Raw genomic sequence first — 24161 nt, 5'->3', positions numbered from 1 at the left:
AGTGGCTGCCAAACTCCAAACAACTCTAAGCAGCTTACGACATAAATAAGGAAAATAATAAAAACAATTTAGCTAATTGTTTTCTGTCATAATTTGATAAAGGAAACCATCCAAGAAAGAACCACAATGGATGAATTTATGTATGGTAATAAAGCAAACAATATAAATAAACCACATGATGCCTTATTAAGGTGGGAGACAACTCTAGAGTACAGATTTGCTAACTTTCTACGGATGTGGAATAATTAACTTCATAGAAGAGAAAGCTTGTGCATATTTCCGTGTGCATGGAAATAACCATAAAAGACTCATGTCTTGTATTTAGACCATATCAGATCTTGTAATCAGGGTATCTGAAAATAATGCTTATTTGCCACCTAGAAGGACATTTCAAGGTTAGTAAAACTGGACAAATAAAAATAGCCCCACCACTGAGAGAATGAAATGTTTGCCATACATTAAGCAAAATGAGATTATTTTAAATACTTTTTATCCTCAAATCATCCTGAAGGCTTGGGAAAGGAAACAACCAGCTCTGCAAAGTTAGCCAAATATGACATGATCAGCATAATGGTGAATTAAGTACTCAAAGCATTTAATATATGTGTTATCTTAGTAATCCTTACAACAGCATTATGGAATAGAATTGGTGAGTGTAAAATACAATATTAGAATGGGAGTTCTAGAGTGGTAGGCTTGTCTAAGACCTCCTAGTCCGATTGTTTCTTTAAAAAACTTAAATGCATGTAATCTATTTTCTTAAACAATGTGTTATGTAAAATAACCATTTCAGATTAAAATCTATACATACAGTAAACCAGATGTAACAAAGAAAGTTAATGTTAATCACCACTCCTTTACTTATTTGCTTGCTGACTTGCTCAATTGGACCTAGCTTTTTCTTGAAGAAATTGCTAGAATTCAGCCTTGAAAAAAGTGAAAATAGGATACAAAACAGGTATTCCTCTGCTCTTTTCAAACCCAAAGTCTGCCACAGTTTACCCCAAAGGGAAATCACCTGTCTTGTTTTGTTCACTCTTTTCAACTCCCACCCCAGTGAAGACAAAGGTGGCTATAGTTTCTTCCTACCTATCACAACAGTTCAGGCTTGATTAGAAATATGGTCTAATGAACGTCCTTGGAACACATTGCAAAAATCTATACTCCTGCAGGAAGCTCATAGGGTTACCTTGGCCCACTTGTTAATCCACAGTACATGACTGATAAAAGGTTTTAAAAAAATGGTCACTGTATTATGGTAGACATGGTGGTAGAGAATTCCTTGGAGGAAGGAAGCAGGGAGGAATAAATAAAAGGGCGGGATATAAATGTAAAAAAAAAAATAGAATATATTATTCAGTGCAGAGATGCCTCAGTACAAGCTAGAAAAAGCATGTGAAGTTTACTTGCAGTATAAAGATAACCTGAAATGTTGTATTTCTTATACAGGACTGCAGACATATTCAAAGGGGTTTGGACACATCAGAACTGAGATCTTGTGCCAGCATTATTAATCTTTTTCATTGGCTTTTGAAGCATCACTGGCTATGAATAAGTCAGTTGTTATGAAGATTAAAGGTGCAGGTTGCAAAACTCTGGTAAATAAAATCTCTCATCATTTTTACTGACAAATCCAGTTTCTCCCTATAGTTTTTTTTTTAATCACTATAATCCCCTTCTTGGCAGAACAATTCATTGTTTGATAACAGAGCTCCTATTACCTCCCACAGAAAATACAACAAAAATAACTAAATAAAAATGCCTTACCTTAAAAGCAAACACTAACTTGATACACATTCAATGGCATGCATATCTTTAGTTATATGGGATATAGTTAAAAAAAAAACAGCTTATGAACTCTGTAACCTCTGTAGATTTGTTTAGTTTCTAAAAGCAACCAGTAGCTGCACTTCATGGCGATCGCCAGGATACTTTGTAAATCATTGGAAGTGCTGTTCAAGGAAAACATGAAAAAGTCAAATTTTTTCATTGTTTCACTTAAAAGGATGTTTCCAAAGGATCTGTCTGGATTGAAGCCAATAGATTGAATAAAAACAGTCTTTACAGTACTCCATTATAGCTCCTATTATCCCCAACTAATACTATGAGAATTATAGGCCAATGTATTTGGAGAGTATGAATATTAGGAAAGGGAAAATGAATTCAGGCAGATGGATTTAATCTTATTCCAGAAATGTGGGCAAAGAAATCTTATATTACTTATCCAAAAATAACTCTCATTGACTCAATTTTTCTTACACCTTGAGTAGATATGTACAGGAATAGACCAACCAACTGGCCCTCTGAGTCTGACCTTGTGGAATTAGAAAGTTACCCAGCAGGCTTTCATGTCTAAAGAGCAATTAAAACTCTGTTTCCTGGTTTCACCGATTAAAGACTGATAACTGAAAAATAGTTACAGAATATTCAGTCAATTATGATTGAACATTAAATAATATGTGAGATCCTTTTATCCGAGTAGGTATTTTGGGTTAGTAAAAGTATTTTTCAATTTCTAATTTCATCTTACTTGAGATTTATATAACTATTTCAGAACAGTTGAAAACATAAACGATTTATATCAGTCCACACAAGAGAACAGGTATATATCTAGAAAATAGCTTAGGAACATTTAGTGATACTCCTGTTCCCCAAATTAAGTCTGCCAAAGCAAGCTGAAATAATTAGATGACATGAGCTTGAAAAGATAACAGAATTTATATATTTTGGGATTTCATAATATCACATTACATTTCAACCCACATCATGTATGTTAGTTAGGAGGCTATATATATTGAACAAATAAATGAAAATAAAATATTTAAAATGGAGATGAAATTTAGCTGTTTTGAATGTTGTTAGAAAGAATTCAGTGCATCCCAATTTATTTTGAACAGTCTTAAACATCATATTGTACAGAAAATATGTTTGTTTTTACTCCCCCCACCACTACCACCACAGAGGTTGTACAAATCTTGGCTCCATATAGAAATATTTCTGGTTATTTACTAGTTAACTAAAACTGTATAGGAGATTCTGCTGGAAATTCTAGCTGTGAGGCGGGATGATGAGTTATAAGGGAAAGGGAATCTTACCTGTTATGGTCCTGATTTAATATTAGAGATACTAACATTGTTAGTGATATTGTTTCTTTGGCAGGGAGGGAGGGAGGGAGGGAGGGAAGGAAGGAAAGAAGGAAGGAAGGAAGGAAGGAAGGAAGGAAGGAAGGAGCTGTAGATATGCTTAATCTAACATATACATTTAGTTTTATATTGTATGAACTCTTACACTCTAATCTCTGTTGCTTAAAAAAAAATTGATCCAGGGTTTGTAGCAGCCCATGTGGCCTTGTAGGTATTTGCATAGGGAAAAGAAGAAGAGGCAAGTGACAAAATGTATGAGACAAACCCTTTCCCTTCCTGGTACATATTTGCAAAATACAAATAATGGTGTTTGCACCTTGATGTCATGATGAACATTTTGGCATTTTGGCATCATTACATCATGTATATGTATATGTATTTATGACAGAGGGGCTTTTGTATAAGTTCTGAATAGAAGATAAAATACAAATTGGAGCAGTGCCACACACAAAAAAATCAGGTATGAAGAAAATATAGAGCTATCCGATACGATCTTTTGTGCATGAGAGCGGTTGGAAAGGTTTTTCTATATATATTTTTTTTAAAAAAAACAATGTATACAGTGTGCTACGAGCATTGTGAAGCCCTCCCAGCTGTCATTGGGAATGGAGATTATTCCCAGATAGAGCATTTTAACATTTGAATGAAGTTTGAAATAGGTGGATGGAAAGCCAAAGCCACAGTGATTTTGGTGACATATTGTTTTGTTCAAGTGGATCTCTGTCTGCATTATGAAGAAGCAAGGCAACAAGTCAACTGATAGTTTACCATCTGCTGATGTATAATTGATGCCTGTCTCCAAAACTGTTAGAGCCAGACTGGGGCTGGCACTATCCTTCAGGCCTCAAAAACAAAGCTGATTCTGTGACTTAAATTGCAAATTAGTCATAAGACCTGTTGTAAAATATCTGTTTTTTAAAAACTTGAAATTAAATTCCAAATTAGTCATAAGATCTGTTGTAAAATATCTGTTTTTTAAAAAACTTGAAAATACTTTTAAAACAGCTGACTACAGTAAAAGAAAGTTCTAATGGAATTATAATGAAACCATGTAGTTGAGTTCCTATAATGGAAAAAAGGAGAATGTGTCTGTGTGTGTAACAGAGCTATAGAAAGCGTTCGAAGGACCACTCCACTTCACAAAGCATGTTGGTGTAAGCATAGTGTTCTCCTTGAAGGGCTAAGGCAGCTGCAGCTCATGCAGAGCTCAATGCGGCTGCTTCAAAGCCTTTGCCTAGTTATGTTGCATATGCAAGTGCTTGCAGAGTCAATACTTCTAGGGCTGCCAACAAAGCAGCTGAGCAGGTGCAGACAAGTAGAGATGACCTTCTGGAGAACATGGGTGCTTCATAGTGCCTCCGTGTCTTCAAGAGGGCTTCTTTATTCGTGTTAACCCTTTGGAATGCTTCACATCGTTCTGGAATGTCATCGAAATATATTTGTTCGATTTTTATCATTAAGTCTAATATATTTAGATATACTGTATAGTCCAAATATATTTGGTTTGGCTTGTAAACTCTAGAAGATGATAGAGATGATAGAGAGATAGTGAGATGATAGACAGACAGACCAACCACACATACACCCACACCCACACTTCTTTATATATCTCCTTTCACCTTTCATAGATTGTAACCTGCTTACATGCCTCCATATGTATATGACACTTTCTTGATACTTGCATTCTTGAATCTCATGTCATGGGCATGTTGTTCTGCTACTGAGAAAGACATGAACCACCTGTGTCACTAGAGAAAGTGACAACAAATAACCTGTTAAGTTGGAGAATTAATAACAAAAACAAATGCAATAGTAACAAGATGTCAGGATTGGAAAACTGAAGCTGAAAGACTTTGGAAGAAAAGCGAGTGTATATGAATATTAATTGAAGCTCTCAAACCCACAATTTACCAGGTTGACACTAGTGCCTTTTCAGAAAACCATCTTGCCTAGAACATCCTACAAACTACAGCAATATACTTCCATGATTCCTCTAAGCTCTTGATAAGAACCTGAATTATCAGAAAATGCTCATTCTAAGAACTGAATTCATTGAATTAATTGATGGTGAACAAGATTAATGTTTCAGAATTTATGGAGACCAATCAAACTTTGAGTCAAAGAAAAGAAAACAAATTTTTGGGAGGTATATGTGCATGCTCAATTCTTTCCATGTTTGTACAAAGTCCAGATCTCATTGCTTTTCCCCCCTCTGTTCTGAAGAAAGAAAGTTAGGCTTACTGTATAAAAAGGCAACCTGGAAAATCCATATCTTGAAAAGGAGGAAGGAAATTTGAATCCTAGTGCTTAGATTACTAGCCCCCGTGCATGATGTGCTTAATTTCCTTTTCCTTTTCAAAAGATTTATCTTCTGACAAGAGCTACCTTCTCTGCAACCTATTGCTTGGAAGTAATAAAAAAGGATGTTACCAAAAAAATGGCGTAAGGATTCATATGAGAATGTGTGTCCATGTGCACTTTTGAATCTGATCATATTTTCTGTTTGATTCAACTGTATTCATATAAAGCATCACCCCCCACTTCCCACAATATTTCCTGAGTAACGTAATGAAAAGATCTCTTATTTTTGTGGTATTATCTTCAAGAAAGAATTTAGTTGCAAACAATTAATGTTTTACAATACAGATACAGATATATAACAATTAAAAAATTGTCTGACTATCTTCCACTGGGTATTCTGTTGTTGAATAGAATATTTATTATAAAATAGAATAGTTTATTTGGCCAAGTGTGGTTAGACACACAAGTAATTTGTCTCCAATGCAAAATAAAGGAGAAAATAAGTAATAATGATTTTGAATTTTAGTACTACAATTATAATACTAAAAATGTGCAACTAGTAGAAGGGGAAAATAAAAGGTAATAAAAGGATAATACTGCAGTCACGCTCTATGGGTTAATATACACACACATTAGACAGAACTTAGTATTCACTGTGTTTTGTCAACTGAAAGAATTAGGTGTTCAACAGGATGACGGCCCAAGGGGAAAAAATTGTCCCTGTGTCCAATTGTCTTGCACCCTCTTGCACCATCCTGAAGGAAAAAGGATATCTGCAGACCCCACTAAAATGTGAGGTCATCTATGGAAGGTGAGCTGGTTGCAGTTATTCTTTCTGCAGTTTTGACCATCCATTGGAGTCTGTACATGTCCTGTTTGATTGCTATACCAAATCAGACAATTCAGGCTTCTTTGTTTTCAGTTTATTGGAGCCACTTATATTACTCCATTGGGGTTAATCTGGACTGTGTCCTGTGACCCTCCATATGATCCAGAATAATATGTTTTTCCTGTCTCTACTAATGAGCTACCAGGCAGACTCCACCCCCACTTCCTGCTCCCTGTCTACATATTTAATTCAAATTGGACCACTCAGTTAATGTCTGATGTGGTGGATGGATTAGTTTAGAGTCATAACATTCCTGGATGGTTTCACAAGGAAACACATTTGGGACTTTCATTCATACTAGGGGTCCTTGCTGCTCTCTGAGCTTGGTTGTTTTCTTGCAGATGTTTCATTACCCAAACTAGGTAACATCATCAGTGCTGATAATGTTACCTAGCTTGGGTAATGAAATGTCTACAATGAAATATCTGAAATGAAACATCTGCAAAAAACAACCAAGTAATGAAATGGGTAATGAAACATCTGCAAGAAAACAGGCAAGCTCAGAGAGCACCAAGGACCCTTCATTTCAACCCTGAGCTACAAATATTCTCCTTTATTGGTTTCATTCATATTTCAGCAAAGGGAAGGGCAACATATGGAAGCCCAGTCACTTATTTCCCCAGGAGTTGTTTTTCAAGATGGTAAAGTTAGTTATCTTTATCTATCTCGTTGAATTAGAGGGTGATCAATTACCTAGCAGATTACCTAGACTTGAGCTAGACAACGTTTAGAATATAGAATTGCCCTTTCAAAGTGATCTAAGTTTTGTTCTATTATATGTGTCATTACTGTATAGCCTTTTTATGTGCATGCACTTTGAGTTAGTGTTGACTCCTGGCAACTGCCCTGCAGTTTTCTTGGCAATATTTTTGAAGGAGCTTTGCCATTGCCTCCTTTCTAGAGTGAGTCATCCAAAGTCACTAGCTAGCTTCATGCCTAAGGGGGATTAGAACTCAAAGTCTCCCAGTTTCTAGTCTGAATCAAACTGACTCTTTAGCTTAATAAAGTGAATTTTTTTTTCATTTGTTTGTTTAATTAGTTCTTGTTGGGCCTAAGCCCAAAATTTGAATACAGAACTGAATGAATGTTACTTTAACAGACCTTAAACTCTTTCTGCCATACCTGTATATGAAAGATACTCATAAAAGATTGAATGAGACAAGATAGGACAACGGAAATGTGTCTGGACTAGTTTTTCACCTTGTCTCTCATCTTCAGAATGGGGGAAAATGCTACCATTAACCCAAACAGGCAGGGCCTAATCTTTACAGTCTGCACGAATCTCCTGAAGATGTCAATGGTTAGCTGGCATCTCATCATCTGATTGGTGGTGGTAGCAGTGTGTATATGTGTGTGTTAAGCCTTAAATTGTTGGATCTGTGACTGGCTGTGTTGGTATTTCTATATAGCTGGTGCATGTTTTTAACTTAAAAACTGGCTCTGATACCAGCTTGTTGGCTGTGAATCAGTTTCAGTTTCACACCTGTCTGAAACAATGAAGGCCTTGTTAGCTGTATTTCCAGAACAAAAAAAGAAGACAAATCTGTCACATATTAAAGAAGAAAAAAGGAAAGCTTATAAAGAAGAAAATGGAGGAAATGCTTACTCTGCAGCATTCTCTTATTTGAAGAATGGACACTGTTGAGAGGTGACTATTGGATTAGTTAAAATATACGGGTTTAGAACATGTATATCTAAGAATGAGGTTTACGTTTAACAAATGCTGTGGCTAATAACTATTTGGTAACTGTCTGCAAATGACTTGAAACCAACTTTCTGTTGGAAAATGAAAAACTCACCCCAAATCCCTAAACTAACATGGTGAAGGGTTAAAATATCCTTATCTTTAATATAATACAATAAAGGTCTGAGGTTAACATGAATCCAACCATTGTTTTATAAGAATGGTTTAAAAATTAGGTTCATGAATAAATCCACCCATTTGTGGCTTATTCACTGAATTATGAGAAAGGCTAGCTTAAGATATACCTATAGATTGATTGATTGATTGATTGATTGATTTGCTTGTTGCTGCTTCCATTCCTTGATCCATGGAGAATACAATTGCCTAGCATCTGGACATGTAGGCCTCTCCATTGATCTTTTTAAGTGTTTCTATATATACTTTTTTAAAAAAACCTATAAGCATCAGTGGCATTGTCTGGTAGTGGGGGATCCTACAGAAATAATGAATTATGAATCCATTAGCAATTTCATGAATGTTATTATTCCAATGATTATAAGAGTTGCATTTCAGCAACCAAACCAAAAATAGCAATCTAGATTCTTAGAAATTAAAAAATGGCACAACTCTGACACTGACAAATTAACATTTAATAGAGTATATCTTGTTAAAATGGGCAGGTAATGATGACAGCAATAAAATAGAGGCTAAATACTGCAATAGGTAAATATTTTTAAAATTGTAATAATATTTCTCTGTTGAAACTTGCATTTTCTTGTTTTAAAGCACAGCAAAGAGCTTTGAGTAATGAAATAAAGATAGGAGTTTGATGTTATCTCATACTTATAAATCCTTCCCAGAGTCCACTGGTGGCCAGTATCCAGAATATTTGTGTTCAAACATAGTTGGTTGTATTAAGTATAAGGGCATATTCATTCTTCAGTAAACATTATTTTGCTTCAAGGCCTAAATCTTTTAAATGCTTGCAAAGCATGGTAATTTTCTAAGTCTGCCTTCAAGTATCTCAGCAAGTATTACCTAAGACTCAAAGATTCAGCAGTTTAAAAGGAAGGAGGGGAAAGCATACCCGTTTAGATTTAATCTGATGGGAAGCTAACCGATTTTTAGTTAGCTTGTATTTTTAACATGGAAATAGAAAAAAAGCAGTTGTTACGTGGCTAAAGTTTTATCGTTTACTGTTTTAGGATTCTACAGCAGATTATCTTTTCACATTTTCCTTCATAAAGCTAGAGTATATGCTGTAATTCCTATCTGTAAATCTACTTTTGATGCAGTATATACTGAAATATCCAATGTACCATTTTTCTCCCTAGCATTTTCCTGCAAATTCAGGATCAAGGTTTTTTTTTCTTCAGATCAACCATGTGCTGATCCATTGGATCTACTGACCAACTTATTGCCTGAGCCTGATATTGTGAGCTGAGACAAAGTGACTGATTCAATCCTTCTCTTTCCTTTGTAAACACATTTTATAATACATTATATTTAACTCGTCACTTTTCCCCTTACCATACAAACTTAGATGTCTTTTTGCCACTGTTTAAAGGGTGCATCATTGTCTGATATTATTCTAGGCAGAACATTCATTTTTATCACAGAAATTCTACCCAACAATGACAATTGTAGTTTCTCACATCTTAGCATAGGTATTTTTAAATTTCATTCCATGTCTTAACATAATTATTTTGAAATAACATACTATTCCTATTTGTCATTATTTGTCAACATCCTTAGGTAAGGATTCTTCTTTGTTAGGAACTATCAAACTAGCCTTATTTCATAGTTTATGATTTTAACTTTGTGATATTTAAGTCTAAAACTGGCTTTGAACTTTTGGGAAGCAATAGAATCAGGTTTTCAAATTTTTCTCCTCATGCAGAGGAAATAGTTGAATACAATTATGTAAGTTCTCAATTAAAATGCTTGCGTTAAGTATTTCCAAATACTGCAGAGTTTTCAGTATTATGACAAAAATAGCAATCTACCACTTACAATTTGCTTGCTGTTTAGGTCTGAGGCCTGCAATCTGAGATATAATTTAAAATGGACTAATCTCAGCTTCCTGTGAAAGTCATATCAAAGGCCCAAGCTTCTCTAGAACTTCTTAAATGGTTTTAATGCCTCAGTAAAACCACAAAAGCTCTAAATTAAAAGCAAACATTAAGGCATTGCTTAAAGGTACTTGTGTCTTTTTAAAGAACCCAAGTAACTTTGACAATGATGTTGAAACCTTAGGTGCATTATAACTGTGTACTTTTTAGTTATATGAGAAAATGCAGTTAAAAGGGCTGTTTGTCCAAAATTGATCTGGCTCCCTCTCAGCTCCCTAGAAGGGAAGGAGATTCCGCCAAGGAGAGGATCTACAATATGAGATGTTCTTCAGCTCACAGCAGCTGGAAGCCATGGCCAGAGCAGCCTTTGCCCAGCTTTGTTTGGTGCATCAGATGCATTTTATTTGAAGCAAAATGGTCCTTCGTGCTCCCTTTGCGACCTTGTTAATTTAGACCAGTGTTTTACAACCTTGGCAACTTTAAGAGTAAGATTATTTAAGATATAACACTGTTCTAGACGATTCTCTAATGACTTGACATAGAGTGGCTTTTAAATATGATCTGGAAACTGCAATTGATACAAAATGCAGCAGGCTGCTCGTTGCTAAGTGACAACTTTTAACACCAGTTTTGCAGCTGCTGTATTAGTTAACTTAATTTCTGGGTTTAGAAACAGAGAGCAATGGCAGGATTTCCTGCAGTTAACACATAGGATGCCATTATTATACATATTTTATATCTTTGATTCTCCCTATTTTGTATAAATGTTGTTTTATGTAACATGCTAAGATCGTAAATTACATATTGCATATTTAACTTTTTATAAACAAGATGCTATAAGATACTATTTAAGTATCAGCCAATTTCTTGCCAACATTTAGGAATTTGGGGATGAGCACTAGTAGCATGCTTTCTGTTCACAACTAGCAGGAGTTGGATGCAACAAAGAAGATAGAATGAAAACAATTATTCTTGCAGAGGTCCTTACAATACCGTATGAAGACTTGATATTACATCACATCAATTTTTAAAAGTAGATGGTTATATCCAATATCCTATATTTCCTCTTTTTTTGTATTGTGCTTTGTTCCATTCCCCCTCCCCCTCCCCCATACACACACACTGATCTTCAAATGTGGGAAGCATCCCGGGGATATGGATGATACATGAATCCATTCTGCCTACAGTATCCATCATGTTAGCAAAGAGAAACCATATGGGGGGAAATGAATACTTGCTAGGATTTCCTAGTGGATGGGGAAAACTCCATATCTGCCACTAATCCCATGATGTAATAGATTGTGGGAATGAACTTGAGGAATGGGGGAAGAGATGCTGCCTAAGAAACAATTATACAAAAGAGGTAGGAGCCCCCAATGCTATGATCGGAGCAAGAAATTTAGAAAGGACCCACTCTAGTGGATCAAGTAATTAAAAGGGCAGCAGGAGATATGTGGCTCCAGACTTGAAGATTCTGCTACTGCAGCCTTACAATAAAATAGGTTTAGTCATCTAGTCATGTTTCCTGTGGTTTTGGACAGGGGTGTCAAACTCAAGGCCCATAAGCCGCAACTGGCCCATGGGGTGCTTAGATCTGGCCCAAGGGGATGCCATGGAAACAGCAAAGGACCAGCCCACAGTGCCTCTGCCAGCGAAAACGGGCTCCCAATCTCCATGTGGCCCTCCCAAGCTCCATTTTCACTGGCAGAGGGTTGCAGGAGGCCGTCCCAGCCGAAAACGGAGATTGGAAACCCGTTTTCACTGGCAGAGCACTCAGGCCACCACAGACGCCCCTGACACGAGTGATGTCAAGCTGGCCACGCCCAAATTGGCCACGCCCATCCCAGCCCCACATACACCCTCAAGGTCAAACACAATCCTGATTCGGCATGAAAGAGAAAGAGAGAGAGAAAATGTCAATGCTTTGCATGATATGATTTTGAGCATTTATCCAGCATTTGTAAGGGGAAATATCAGGAATCTCTTTGAAGTTCTGCACCTCAATGGCAGGGAACCAGAAGAATTGTGAAATGAAATCAAAGAATTTGTAAAGGACGAATATGAAAAGAGACTGCAAAAGACCAAAAGAAGGCAAAAACTGTCCAGAAGAGAAGCCAAAGTGAAAAGAGAGATAAAGATCTCAGGGAGGAAATGAATAAGGAATTTTAAAAGAACTGTTAGAAGAGGCAGGTTGCAGTATTTACAATAACATCTGTAAAGATATTAAAGATGGTAACAGATTTGGAGCAACAAAGGAAGTTTTCGAAAAGATCTCCAGATTCAGGAGATTCTGACCACAAATCAGTCTATTAAAGATGAATAGATACAGGTCTTGTAAAGAAGATCAAACAATTATAGTAGAAGAATATTGAAATATTCTTTCAATATAGGGGGGGGGTTAACATCAAAGATACCTTGGAAGATATTCCCTATTGACAAGAAGAATTAGAAGATGAAGTTAGACCTTTACAAAGTCAGAAGGCTAAAGAATTTGATTGAATATCTACAGAAATATGGGAAACAACAGGTCTTCCAAGGAAGAAACGATGAACTGAAGATGGCTATGCCAAACCCATTTTATTCAAACTATAGTCGGTACCTTCAAAAGGACACTGAGTTCACATAATTCCTTTTCTAAACACTTTTTGAAATTGTTAACTCTTTTCAGCTATTAGGAATCATTGAAGTGACAAGTCTGAAAACACCATTCAGTTTTTCAATTATCCCAAGGGAAGGTTTCTTATAATTATTTGCAAAATATTATTTAAAAATCTATCTGAAACTTGCTAAAATTATGCATTATACTTTTTTCTTTTAACTTTGTTGCATTTTTCATTTTTAAAAAATAAGTATTTTTTTAAAAAAAAATAATAAAATAAAATACAAGCACTTTTTTTCCTTATTAGCTGCTTTGAGTAAAAGTAATTTCATAATGAAATAGCTGGTGATAGAACTGTACAATTTCCTCTGTAATTTTCCAGCTTCTCATGTTGGTATTCTCAAACTTAAGTCAATATTTATGTTATATGCCTGCTACTTATAGTGATGAAGTTGTCTTTTGGTAAACTCCTCCTTTTTCAGTGTCCTGAGTAATCCAGCTACCAGGAAATGATACTGTCATTAAAAAGCAGCATTAGGCAAGGATTCAGTCACGTTTTGCTATTTGTATAGAAGGAAAATATGAAGAAAAGAAAGAAAAATCAGCCAGCTGGGATTGATGGAAGACCTTTAAAAGCATATCTTCAAAGGCTAAAGTCTGGATGTGTAGGCTAATTAAAATGTATTATTTGAAGCATTCAGTTGACCTAGCCCTATATTTAGGACACAGAGCTAGAATTAAGATAACTGATTTGTTATGAGTGCATGCTGTGCCCACAAATACTTGCAACAGCGTGGTACTGTACAAACCTATCTATCAATGGATTTTAGATATTGAGGAAACAGTGGGAAGCCTAAGTAGATTGAACGTTAAAGAGAGGATTAAAAAATTAAACCAATCAAACTGACGAGGGTGCAAGATAATAAAGAGATTTAAGCATTTATCACGTTTGTTGGTGTGATAATATGTAAACATTTGGAAAAATAAGATACTCACAGTGTTGTACCCGCAAGATCAAACTGACAAATGCACAGTGTAATGCACACTGTTTTTATGACACACATACAAAATGGGTGGAGATAAGGATGTGTCTTTTGCAATGCCTTGTATGCATGCTTTTCCTTTTTTTAAGGTAATGTAAAGCTATTGAAAGAAATAATATTGTTAATATTATTTTATATTTTATAAAATATATTTTATAAATCTCTTGTATTAAATGTAGCCAGAACTCTTGGATTTATTTTGAGACTCTTCCTAAATTCTTAGGAATGGATTCTTTAAGCCTGAAATTCCTTGTGTTATAGATTTTTTTAATACCTATTTCAACAACTTGTTAAGAATGAAAATGAAGTGTGTGGTATCAGTTAAAATCATTATTGAGCCTGAAAAGGGGATTGGATTAGACCTCCAAGGTCCCTTCCAACTCTGTTATTCTGGTATTCTAGATTAGCTTGTTGAATTATAATCAGATTAGTATGTATTACCTCTCCAGTAGTAATGTATACCAAACGTTTAGTTATTCATTTTGGATGAAGGTTATTAAGAAATTGAAAAAAATAGTGAATACCTTTCACATAACACATTGTATACCTTTTTCTTTCCTTTTTATTTACTAATGTTAGTTAAAAGTATTAGCCTTGGCTTAAAAATAAGCAGCAAAAGTTCCACAAAAAACATTAATGTAGACACTTTTATTCAGAATTGGTCTCCACCAACCTAATAGATCACTGCCACATAACTCAATTTGTGCTTATTTATGTTTCAGATAGTTTTCCAATTCATATGTTATTTGCAATGTTTATTTTAAAATGATAAGAAATTGTGTGACTTGGTGGGTTGCATTTGTCATATCATAGTTGTTGGTTTAAAATGACAAAAGCAGATTTGCAATGAGTGGTTCATACTAGTAAGAAGACTAATTAATATCTGATAAATTAATTTGTGGTTATTTGTATTGTCTCTTCCCATAATGCTTTTAGTTGTAAATTTGTATTTTTTTTTAAAAAAAAGGCATTCAAGAAAACTAAGAAAGAAAAATAAAATTAGTTACTACTCTTTGCAGGGATGTGGGTTTCTGTATTATAACAAAAATCTTGGCAGTTACTGACATATAATCTTTACTACTGATTCACATCCTGCTCAAAAATGATTCCAGCAACACGTTGTATCACTGTAATATCCAGCCTCTTTAAATGCTGACAAGAATGGCAACATCTACCTTCTTCCAAAGGTAGCCTTGTGGTTCCAAAAGATGACAAGCTACCATTCTGAGAGTTCACTGACTGTTTCTCATTGCAAGGGTGGTAGTTTACGGTTGTAAAGGCTGTAGGTTGGAATATAGAAATAACATCTCCAAATTTCACCTATTTTTCAAGCTAGATTTGCTCCGCCACCCTTAAAGGCTAAAACTTCACCATCAGATCTTCCAGATATGATCAGAACCAACCACAGTTCCTAATAGGAACACTGATGTAAGGTCATGCACATTTCTTAATTCCCTTCTAATACATTTTTCTTCCAAAACGTATTATTAATAAATGTTTAAACAGAGTGACATGATGAAGTTGGACAAAAACTTAGATTTTGTAGTTAAAAATATTCTTTTCCACAGTTGCTGAATAGTTGACAATACTTTCCTTGTTCTATGTGCCATAGATTGAATTACAGCTATTCTGGACAATATCATATACTTATTTTCTATAGATTTCTCAGATTCTACAATATTAACTGAGAATTAGATAATCTTTGTTGTGATTTACTACAATGCATAATTACATAATCTAGATCTATTCTTGGCCATCTATACACTAAACATTCTGTGTCCTTAGAATGGTGGACTCTTGTGTTGGTTTTATTTATTTATTTATTTATTTACTTATTTATTTATTTATTTTGTCACACAGTTTATATAAGCATAAGCATGAAATAACTAAACAATATATAAGCATATATATAAGCATGAGTATACATGAGTTACAGAGATAGCTACACATGAGTCTGGTTTGGCACATTATGTATTCTTGAAACTAAGATATCAAATTATAAAATATATCAACATAATCTGTGGCAGTACGAAGTTGCCCCAGAACATAATTATACTAATTATCTGAGGAATCAAATTGAGCATTACCTGGTGCTTAAAAGACTGTGCAAGAAGCTCTCTGTTGCCACCCAATGGTCAGTATCTAAAAAATTATTTTTCTTGGAAGATACACTTCCACCAATTATAAGGTCCATAATGCTGCATATACTGATATATTTTTTTAAATCCCTATATTTCTAAGAAGCGACAAATAGTGGAGCTTCTTTTTTCATATGCATTTAGCTCACCCATTTTTAATATATACATTTTCTCTTATAGATATGAATATATTATCAAAGCTTATTGTATGAAAGTACTAAATATTATGCAACATATGCCCTGTTTAATTATGGTTGTCGGGTTGTTATTGTTTAAGAAACCAAACATAAAATTTCTGTGGCTGTAAATCATGATGGGGCATGAATGATGGTACAGTGCTTCATATGTAATAGCTAGCTTGACAGGAAGCTGGACGCATGCAACATGAATACACGAGTCTAACTAAGCACATTGTGCATTATTGTAGTTTAGTTCCCACCCTGAAGTGTTTTGTTGCAATAATCGTTTACATATACTTTCTCACACTTTAAAATGCAGAAATGAATAGTACTTGTTATAGTAAAAAGCACTATATATAGGCTGCAAATGATCTAAACTGATAATAGAATAATCAAGGTAATTCTTTTCATTTTGCTCCTTTTAGCTCTGTCTAAAAAAATACTGAATCGGAATGTAGCAAATATATCTTTATTTCAGATTGTAACTGCATAATTCAGTAAAGCGGCTTCCTTAACCTAGTAGCTTTCACATGGATTATGACTAAAACTCCTAAATTCCCTATTATTATAGCTGTGCTGGATGAAGTTTTTGGAAGAACACCAAAGTTGTGGGAGAAACATGTCCTATGTTTATTGAAGTCAGCAGAATAGGGAAATCTCTGATTTTGGAATTAGAGTCAATAACTTTGTCTCTGAAGCTCCATACCTACTTCTCATTCTCTCTCGCCCCCCTTCCCTCCCTCTCCCTCCTTCCCTCCTTCCTTCTTCTTCCTCTCCCTCCCTCCCACCCTCCCTCCCTCTCTTTCTCCACACATAGAATAGAATAGAATAGAATAGAATAGAATAGAATAGAATAGAATAGAATAGAATAGAATTTTATTGGCCAAGTGTGATTGGACACACAAGGAATTTGTCTTGGTGCATATGCTCTCAGTGTACATAAAAGAAAAGATACGTTCATCAAGGTACAACATTTACAACACAATTGATGATCAATATATCAATATAAATCATAAGGATTGCCAGCAACAAGTTATAGTCATACAGTCATAAGTGGAAAGAGATTGGTGATGGGAACTATGAAACGATTAATAGTAGTGCAGATTCAGTAAATAGTCTGACAGTGTTGAGGGAATTATTTGTTTAGCAGAGTGATGGCCTTCGGGAAAAACTGTTCTTGTGTCTAGTTGTTCTGGTGTGCAGTGCTCTATAGCGTCGTTTTGAGGGTAGGAGTTGAAACAGTTTATGTCCAGGATGCGAGGGATCTGCAAATATTTTCACGGCTCTCTTCTTGATTCGTGCAGTATACAGGTCCTCAATGGAAGGCAAGTTGGTAGCAATTATTTTTTCTGCAGTTCTAATTATCCTCTGAAGTCTGTGTTTTTCTTGTTGGGTTGCAGAACCGAACCAGACAGTTATAGAGGTGCAAATGACAGACTCAATAATTCCTCTGTAGAACTGGATCAGCAGCTCCTTGGGCAGTTTGAGCTTACTGAGTTGTCGCAGAAAGAACATTCTTTGTTGTCCTTTTTTAATGATGTTTTTGATGTTAGCTGTTTTTGATACACGCACACACATACACGCACACACACAGAGATGCATATACATAGAGATACATGCACACAAACACATACACATACAAGCACACCAGTCCCAACACCTCTGAATATTGCCAGGTTGAAGAAGGCTGATATCTCCTCATCTGTTGCTATGAAGCTGCTCAGCAGTTGTTGGCATAATTGCTTGTCCTACTGTCCTATTACACAGGACTTGGATAATCAGAAAAAATGTGGTACAGATTGGCTGAATTGCTCTTTTTCTGGAAAGATAAGGGGCATGATTTGAAAAAAATATTAAGGGAAACAAAATAAGTAGGAGCAAATTAAAACTTTGGAGAAAAATAACCCAGGTTAAGGGGAAGAGGAAAATAAAGCAGCAGGCAATCTAAGAGGAAAAAGAAAATTGAAAATTATCAGGACTTTCATGGTGGGAAGGTGAATTTTAAAGAATTCAATCTTTGTCAATTCTGTTACAGAAGATTCTGATCTGTACTTTTTTTATTATTATTATTATTTTTATTTGTCACAACAGTATATGCAAACATTGTCATAAAAAAAAACAAGAACACATCATATAAACATATATATAGGCTAGAATACGTACAAAATATAAAATATAGTCTAAAATATGTATATATATATATATATATATAGGTCTTTGATTGTTCGGGTCCCGAACAACCAAAGACCTATATACAAACACCCGTGAAAACCTCAGAAAACAAATATATATATATATATATATATATATATATAAGCAAAAGTATTAATTTGATATCATGAAAGGGAACAATAGGACAGGAATGGTAGGCACTTTTGTGCTCTTATGCACGCCCCTTATAGTCCTCTTAGGAACAGGGTGAGGTTAATAGTAAACAGTTTTTGGTTAAAGATTTTGGGATTTTGAGAAGAGACTACAGAGTCAGGTAGTGAGTTCCAAGCGTTAACAACTCTGTTACAGAAGTCATATTTTCTGCAATCAAGTTTGAAGCGGTTAACATTAAGTTTGAATCTATTGTTTGCTCTTGTATTATTGCAATTGAAGCTGAAATAGTCTTTAACAGGAAGGACATTGCAATAGATGATTTTGTGTGTTAAACACAGGTCTTGTCGGAGTCGGCGGAGTTCTAAGTTTTCTAATCCTAGAATTTCAAGTCTGGTGGTGTAAGGTATTTTGTTTTTTTCAGAGGAGTGGAGAACTCTTCTTGTAAAATATTTCTGGATGCGTTCAATTGTATTAATGTCTGAGATGTGGTATGGGTTCCAGACAGGTGAGCTGTATTCAAGAATAGGTCTAGCAAATGTTTTATAAGCTCTGGTTAGAAGTGTAGTATTTTTGGAAAAGAAGCTGCGTAAAATTAGGTTTACAACTCTTAGAGCTTTTTTTGTTGTGTAGCTGCAGTGGGCTTTGGCACTTAGGTCATTTGATATGAAAACTCCAAGGTCTTTGACAGGGTGGGGGTCATCTGTAAGGTAATGACCATCAAGCTTGTACTTAGTGTTAGGGTTCTTTTTCCCAATATGTAAGACTGAGCATTTGCTGGTTGAGATTTGTAGTTGCCAAGTTTTAGACCAATCAGATACAAAGTCAAGGTCTTTTTGAAGGGTAGAAGTATTGTTGGTGGTGTTAAATAGTTTGACATCATCAGCAAAGAGAACACAATAACTTGAGATAAGGTCACAGAGATCATTTATGTATAGTATGAAGAAAGTTGGTCCAAGAACGCTGCCTTGGGGAACACCACTTTTGACAGGAACAGAGTTTGATAGAGCGTTGCCAATTTTGACCACTTGTTGTCTGTTTGACAGGAAAGCATTTATCCAATTGTGAAGAGGTCCTGAAATACCATAGGATTTTAGTTTTAGGAGAAGTTTATCATGTACTACTGAGTCAAAAGCTTTGCAGAAGTCTATGTAGTTGCATCTATTGCTTTGCCTTGATCAAGGTTTGTAGTCCATATGTTTTTGCAGTGGAGAAGTTGTAAGTTACATGATAATTTTTTTCTGAAACCAAATTGTTTATTAGAGAGAAGGTTGTTTGTTTCTAGGTGGAGGGTAATGGATTGGTTGATGATAGATTCCATTATGTGCAGGTGACGCAACATAGAGAGATAGGTCTGTAATTTTCAACTAGGCTGGGATCTCCTTTTCTGAAGATAGAGATGACTGTGGCTAGTGACCAAAGTTTGGGAAGGGAACTAGTAGTGAAAGCTTTATCAAAGATTATACTTAGCGGTTCTGCTATATTTATTGAAAGTTTTTTTAAGAAGTATGCACATAGACCATCAGGCCCAATAGATAAAAATGGTTTCAGGTTGTGAAGAGCTTTTTCAACATTATCTTCTGTGAAGTCTATATGTGTTAAGTCATTGTACTCATTGTTAGTACGATTTGGGAAAGTCGGATATGAGCCATCACTGTTAACAAAGACTGAGCCAAAGAATGTGTTAAAGAGGTTTGCTTTAACTGTTTCATCAGTACATTCTTTGCCGTTGGATTCTTTTAGTGTTGGGATGGATTTTGTTTCTTTAAGTTTATTGTTCACAAAATTATAAAAAGCACGATTGGAATTTGTGCACAGAAGGTCTTCTTCTTGCTTGGTGTGGTAAATGATGCATTCAGTTTTTATTTGGTTACAAATATTTCTGTATCAATTTTTGAATGTAATGTGCATATTAACACTTATCTACTGAGTTTGCACCCTTCAAATATTCTAATAGACTTCTCTACTCCAAACTTTCAAAATATGTTGTATAGTATATAAAATGAATGTTTTTAAACTAATTATATAAATTTATAAAGATTATGTGTGTATCATTGCAGATTAATGGTAAAGTGTAATGGAAGAAATGTATAATTGAGCGTATGTGAAAGCAATTCAGAATAGAATCTTATCTGAAACTTCACATATTGATTTGAGATCATCAACCAAGTCTTTAGCAGCTGGTGGTTTTTAGTAAGGTTCATAAAGACAAAACTGGTATAGCATCTCATTTTCATAAGGTGCCATTCACAGTTGTTCTAACTTCTCATATTCTGATCTTCACTTGATATTTTAGTAGTTATGAACTTCACCTCCTCACAAAGGACTTTAGATAAAAAGAACTTGTTTAGTTAAATCTTTATGTCTTTGCATACCCATATTTTTTGTGGAGTTACAATTGCATGCAGCAGGCTAAATACAAAGCCAAGTCAGGGCCCTTTGATTTGGTTTTCTCAAAAGGCAGTCATTGTCTCATCACTTCAAGTGGTACAGAAGTGCTAACAAATGGAAACACAAAGTAGTGTCTCAGCTGTCACTGCAATTTTATGTTCTGAAAGCCAGACTTCTAGAGACAGTCCAGTGTTTGATATCTGTCCAAATAGGTTCTGTTTCCTCTTACGTGATTTGCAAAGATAGTTCCCAGCTTTCTGGATTTATAGGACTGAATACTTTTCTAAATAAGTAAAGTAAAGTGCAGATCAGTAGTGACTGCATGTCTCACAATCTTGGGTAAAGACCCATTTTTAATAGGGCTAAAAACGGTGGCAATCTGAACTGGGCTTCACTCTGTTTTGGTCTCAGAAATTGAAGATGGTTGGCTCCTTGTATTACCTTTACTTATTTACTGCTTTAAAGCCTTTACTGTAAATATTTAAGTAAACTAATAATGCTCCATTTGAGTAACTCTTTTTTTTTTAATTTACTGAACACAGATGTGCTTGGCTAGGTTTTTATTTCAGTACATGGTGTGAACACAGCCAAAGGCTGCAGAATTTTCCACATACTGGTTTATTCTGATAGAAAACTTTTAAAGTTTAGATTTAGCAGTTGGGTAAATGGAGATTCACCATTCTGTCCTAAACTAGAAAAAGGTGAACTTACATACACCAAAATGAGGAAAAAATTGTAGAATCAGAAGTATAGGGTATTTAATCTCATTTGATATGGGACAGGCACGTTTAGCCAGCTTTTCTCTGAAGATCTCTTTTAGCTGATTAGATAAATTGTCAAACTATTCTTCAGTCAGCCACAGTATTTATATTTAGGTAACATCTTCAGAAGATGCATGAAAATAGCTCAGGGCTTTTTTCCTTTTAAAAAAAAATATGTTTGACAGAGGGCACTTGTTGACACTTTTGCTAGTACCTAATTATAAAGCTGCTATATGCCATTTCTAGCAATGAAGTTTTTAAAATCCCCCCTACTCATAACAGAAAAATATGTTAGGAATCCAGATGTTAAAATTAAAGAGTAACTTGTCCATTCCTATAAATTTGCATGAGAAACCCAAAATAATAAATATGTATATAAAACAAACATATGGTACAAAATTGGGTAAGGACTATAACCTGCCCTCCTCCAGGGAGTTTTACATAAGTTGTTGATTTGTGGGATTTATTGGGTATGGTCAAGATTTGTTGAGCTAGATAATTCAGTAACACTAAATAAATTAATTAAGTATAAATACTTATTTGGCAGTCTGGCTATGTGGATCATTTATAATTTGATATGAGGTCCTATATTAGCAAAGAATATTTTAATGCACAGATATTTATCCCTTGTAATCTTTCCTTCCTTCCTCAAAACCATCAGTATGTCTGCAAATAGAGTCTTAAAATAAAATAGACATGATGATCCTTATTTGTCTGTGTATTACAAATATATACCAGTATATTTTGTTATATGAACACTCAAGGCAGCTTACAAAAGTAAAACAAAATGCAAACAGTAAAGGGCAGAAAAATCACAGAAATTCAAATTAAAATAAGGTTATTGTAATTACCGTAATTTATTCAAAGCTAGACAAAAGGAGTTACATTTTTGCCATTTGCCTAAATGTTGGGCAAGGTGGAGTCAAACACGTGTCCCTAGGTAAAGCATTCTAGGGTCTGGGAACTGTTGAGGAGGAGAAACTTTCCTGTGGGTCACAAAACTAACCACAGGGTACTTGAGAAGTATACTATTTAACTTTGGCCATCCTTGAAGATTCCAACACTAATAAGATCTGCTTTTTGGTGCCATCAAACAAGCTGCACCTTTTTGTAATTGTATATCATGAGGCATGTCTCATGTAGGTGCCTAAGGGGAAGAGTTTGCATCTTAACATTGCAGTCTATGTCTTTTCATTCCCCTAATCTTTTCCTACCTCTTATCCCCATGGGGGTATCTCCTTGAAGGGGCCTTTACTGCTGATATAAACCATTAGGCAGGTTCATAGAGGGAAACATCATCCTGAGGCCCTAAGCCTTATTCTAACAAAGAGAACAAATGATATTGTGTTCCATTCAGCCAATATGATTTTAGTATTTTGTGATCTATTACTCATGGAATTTAAAGTATTTATACCATACTAAGTGACATTTATAAAAGAACTGCCTGGTTGTATCCTATAGTAACACAACAACCAGTGGACATACATTTTGCAACCATCCTTGCAGGAATCTGCAATAAATCACATCTGGATGATTCTCCATGAATTGATGCTCTATGGTTAATGTTGGATTAAGAAATGTATTCCACTTCACATCTATTTTCCCCATTTCAGATACAAGGCAACTTCAGCCATCTCCTCCCTGGCCTTATGATCCATCTTACCAATACCTGGGATCAATTGCAACTTCTTCTGTTCATCCAGCCACACCGATTTCACCCGGAAGGGCTAGTGGAATGACCTCCCTTTCTGCAGAGCTTTCCAGCCGGCTAACAAGTAAGTGGCTTGGAGAATCTTGTCCCTTGAACAAGTAAAATGCTGCTGCTTTTTGCATGAATTACGGTGTCAAGCTGTAATATAATTCAAGAAATTTGGTTCTACCCTGTTGGATTTCCTGTCCTTTCAATAACAATTCTTCTGATAGTTTCCAGAACAAAAAAAATATATTGTGTTTTATTGGGATAAATTTATAATAAACAAATTAAAGTGTAGAAAAGAATTCAGACATTAGTGTAGCCAGTCAGAGATGTGATATTAGCAGAATAATACTTTAGTCCCATTTTTAAAACACTAAGTTAGGGAACCAGCAAATTTAGGATATTGCACTGGCCCCACTGGGGTTATAGACAACTCTCAAGAACAGACCTTGATTGGGTAACTTTGGGCCAATCACTTTCTCTTAACCCAACTTACCTCGGAAAGGGTTGTTGTGGGAAAAGAATGGTATGCATGCTGCCTTGAATTCCTGACAAGTGGGATATACAGTGGTGCTTAAATGTTTGTGAATCTTTTTGAATTTTCAATATTTTGAAAATATGTCCTAAAACTTTATCTGTTTTCCCCAAAATCCTAAAATTACATGCTAGCTTGGAGCACTTTTACTGGCTTCAACTTGAATAAATCACACCTGGATAGGAGTTGCTAATTATTAATCAATTATACAATTAATAAGTGGAACAACTTGCCTGCAGAAGTTGTAAATGCTCCAACACTGGAAATTTTTAAGAAAATGTTGGATAGCCATTTGTCTGAAATGGTGTGGGGTTTTCTGCCTCGGCAGGGGGTTGGACTAGAAGACCTCCAAGGTCCCTTCCAACTCTGATATTATTATTATTATTGTTGTTGTTGCATGAAATAAGA

The 24161-nt window shown here is 35.2% G+C and overlaps 1 protein-coding gene across 1 annotated transcript in view; it reads left to right on the top strand.

The window, feature by feature from the left end:
* Positions 1–24161, top strand: part of RUNX1 (RUNX family transcription factor 1) — a 212204-nt gene that overhangs the window by 177601 nt on the left and 10442 nt on the right. The window contains exon 6 of the mRNA XM_058185419.1: positions 23136–23297. Within this exon, the coding sequence (XP_058041402.1) occupies positions 23136–23297 (162 nt within the window). The remainder of the gene's footprint in view (positions 1–23135; positions 23298–24161) is intronic.

Source organism: Ahaetulla prasina, chromosome 5, assembly GCF_028640845.1.
Source record: "Ahaetulla prasina isolate Xishuangbanna chromosome 5, ASM2864084v1, whole genome shotgun sequence".
In the NCBI taxonomy this organism is placed as follows: domain Eukaryota; kingdom Metazoa; phylum Chordata; class Lepidosauria; order Squamata; family Colubridae; genus Ahaetulla; species Ahaetulla prasina.
The sequence above is the reverse complement of the archived record's forward strand: the minus strand, read 5'-3'. Positions and strand labels throughout refer to the sequence as shown.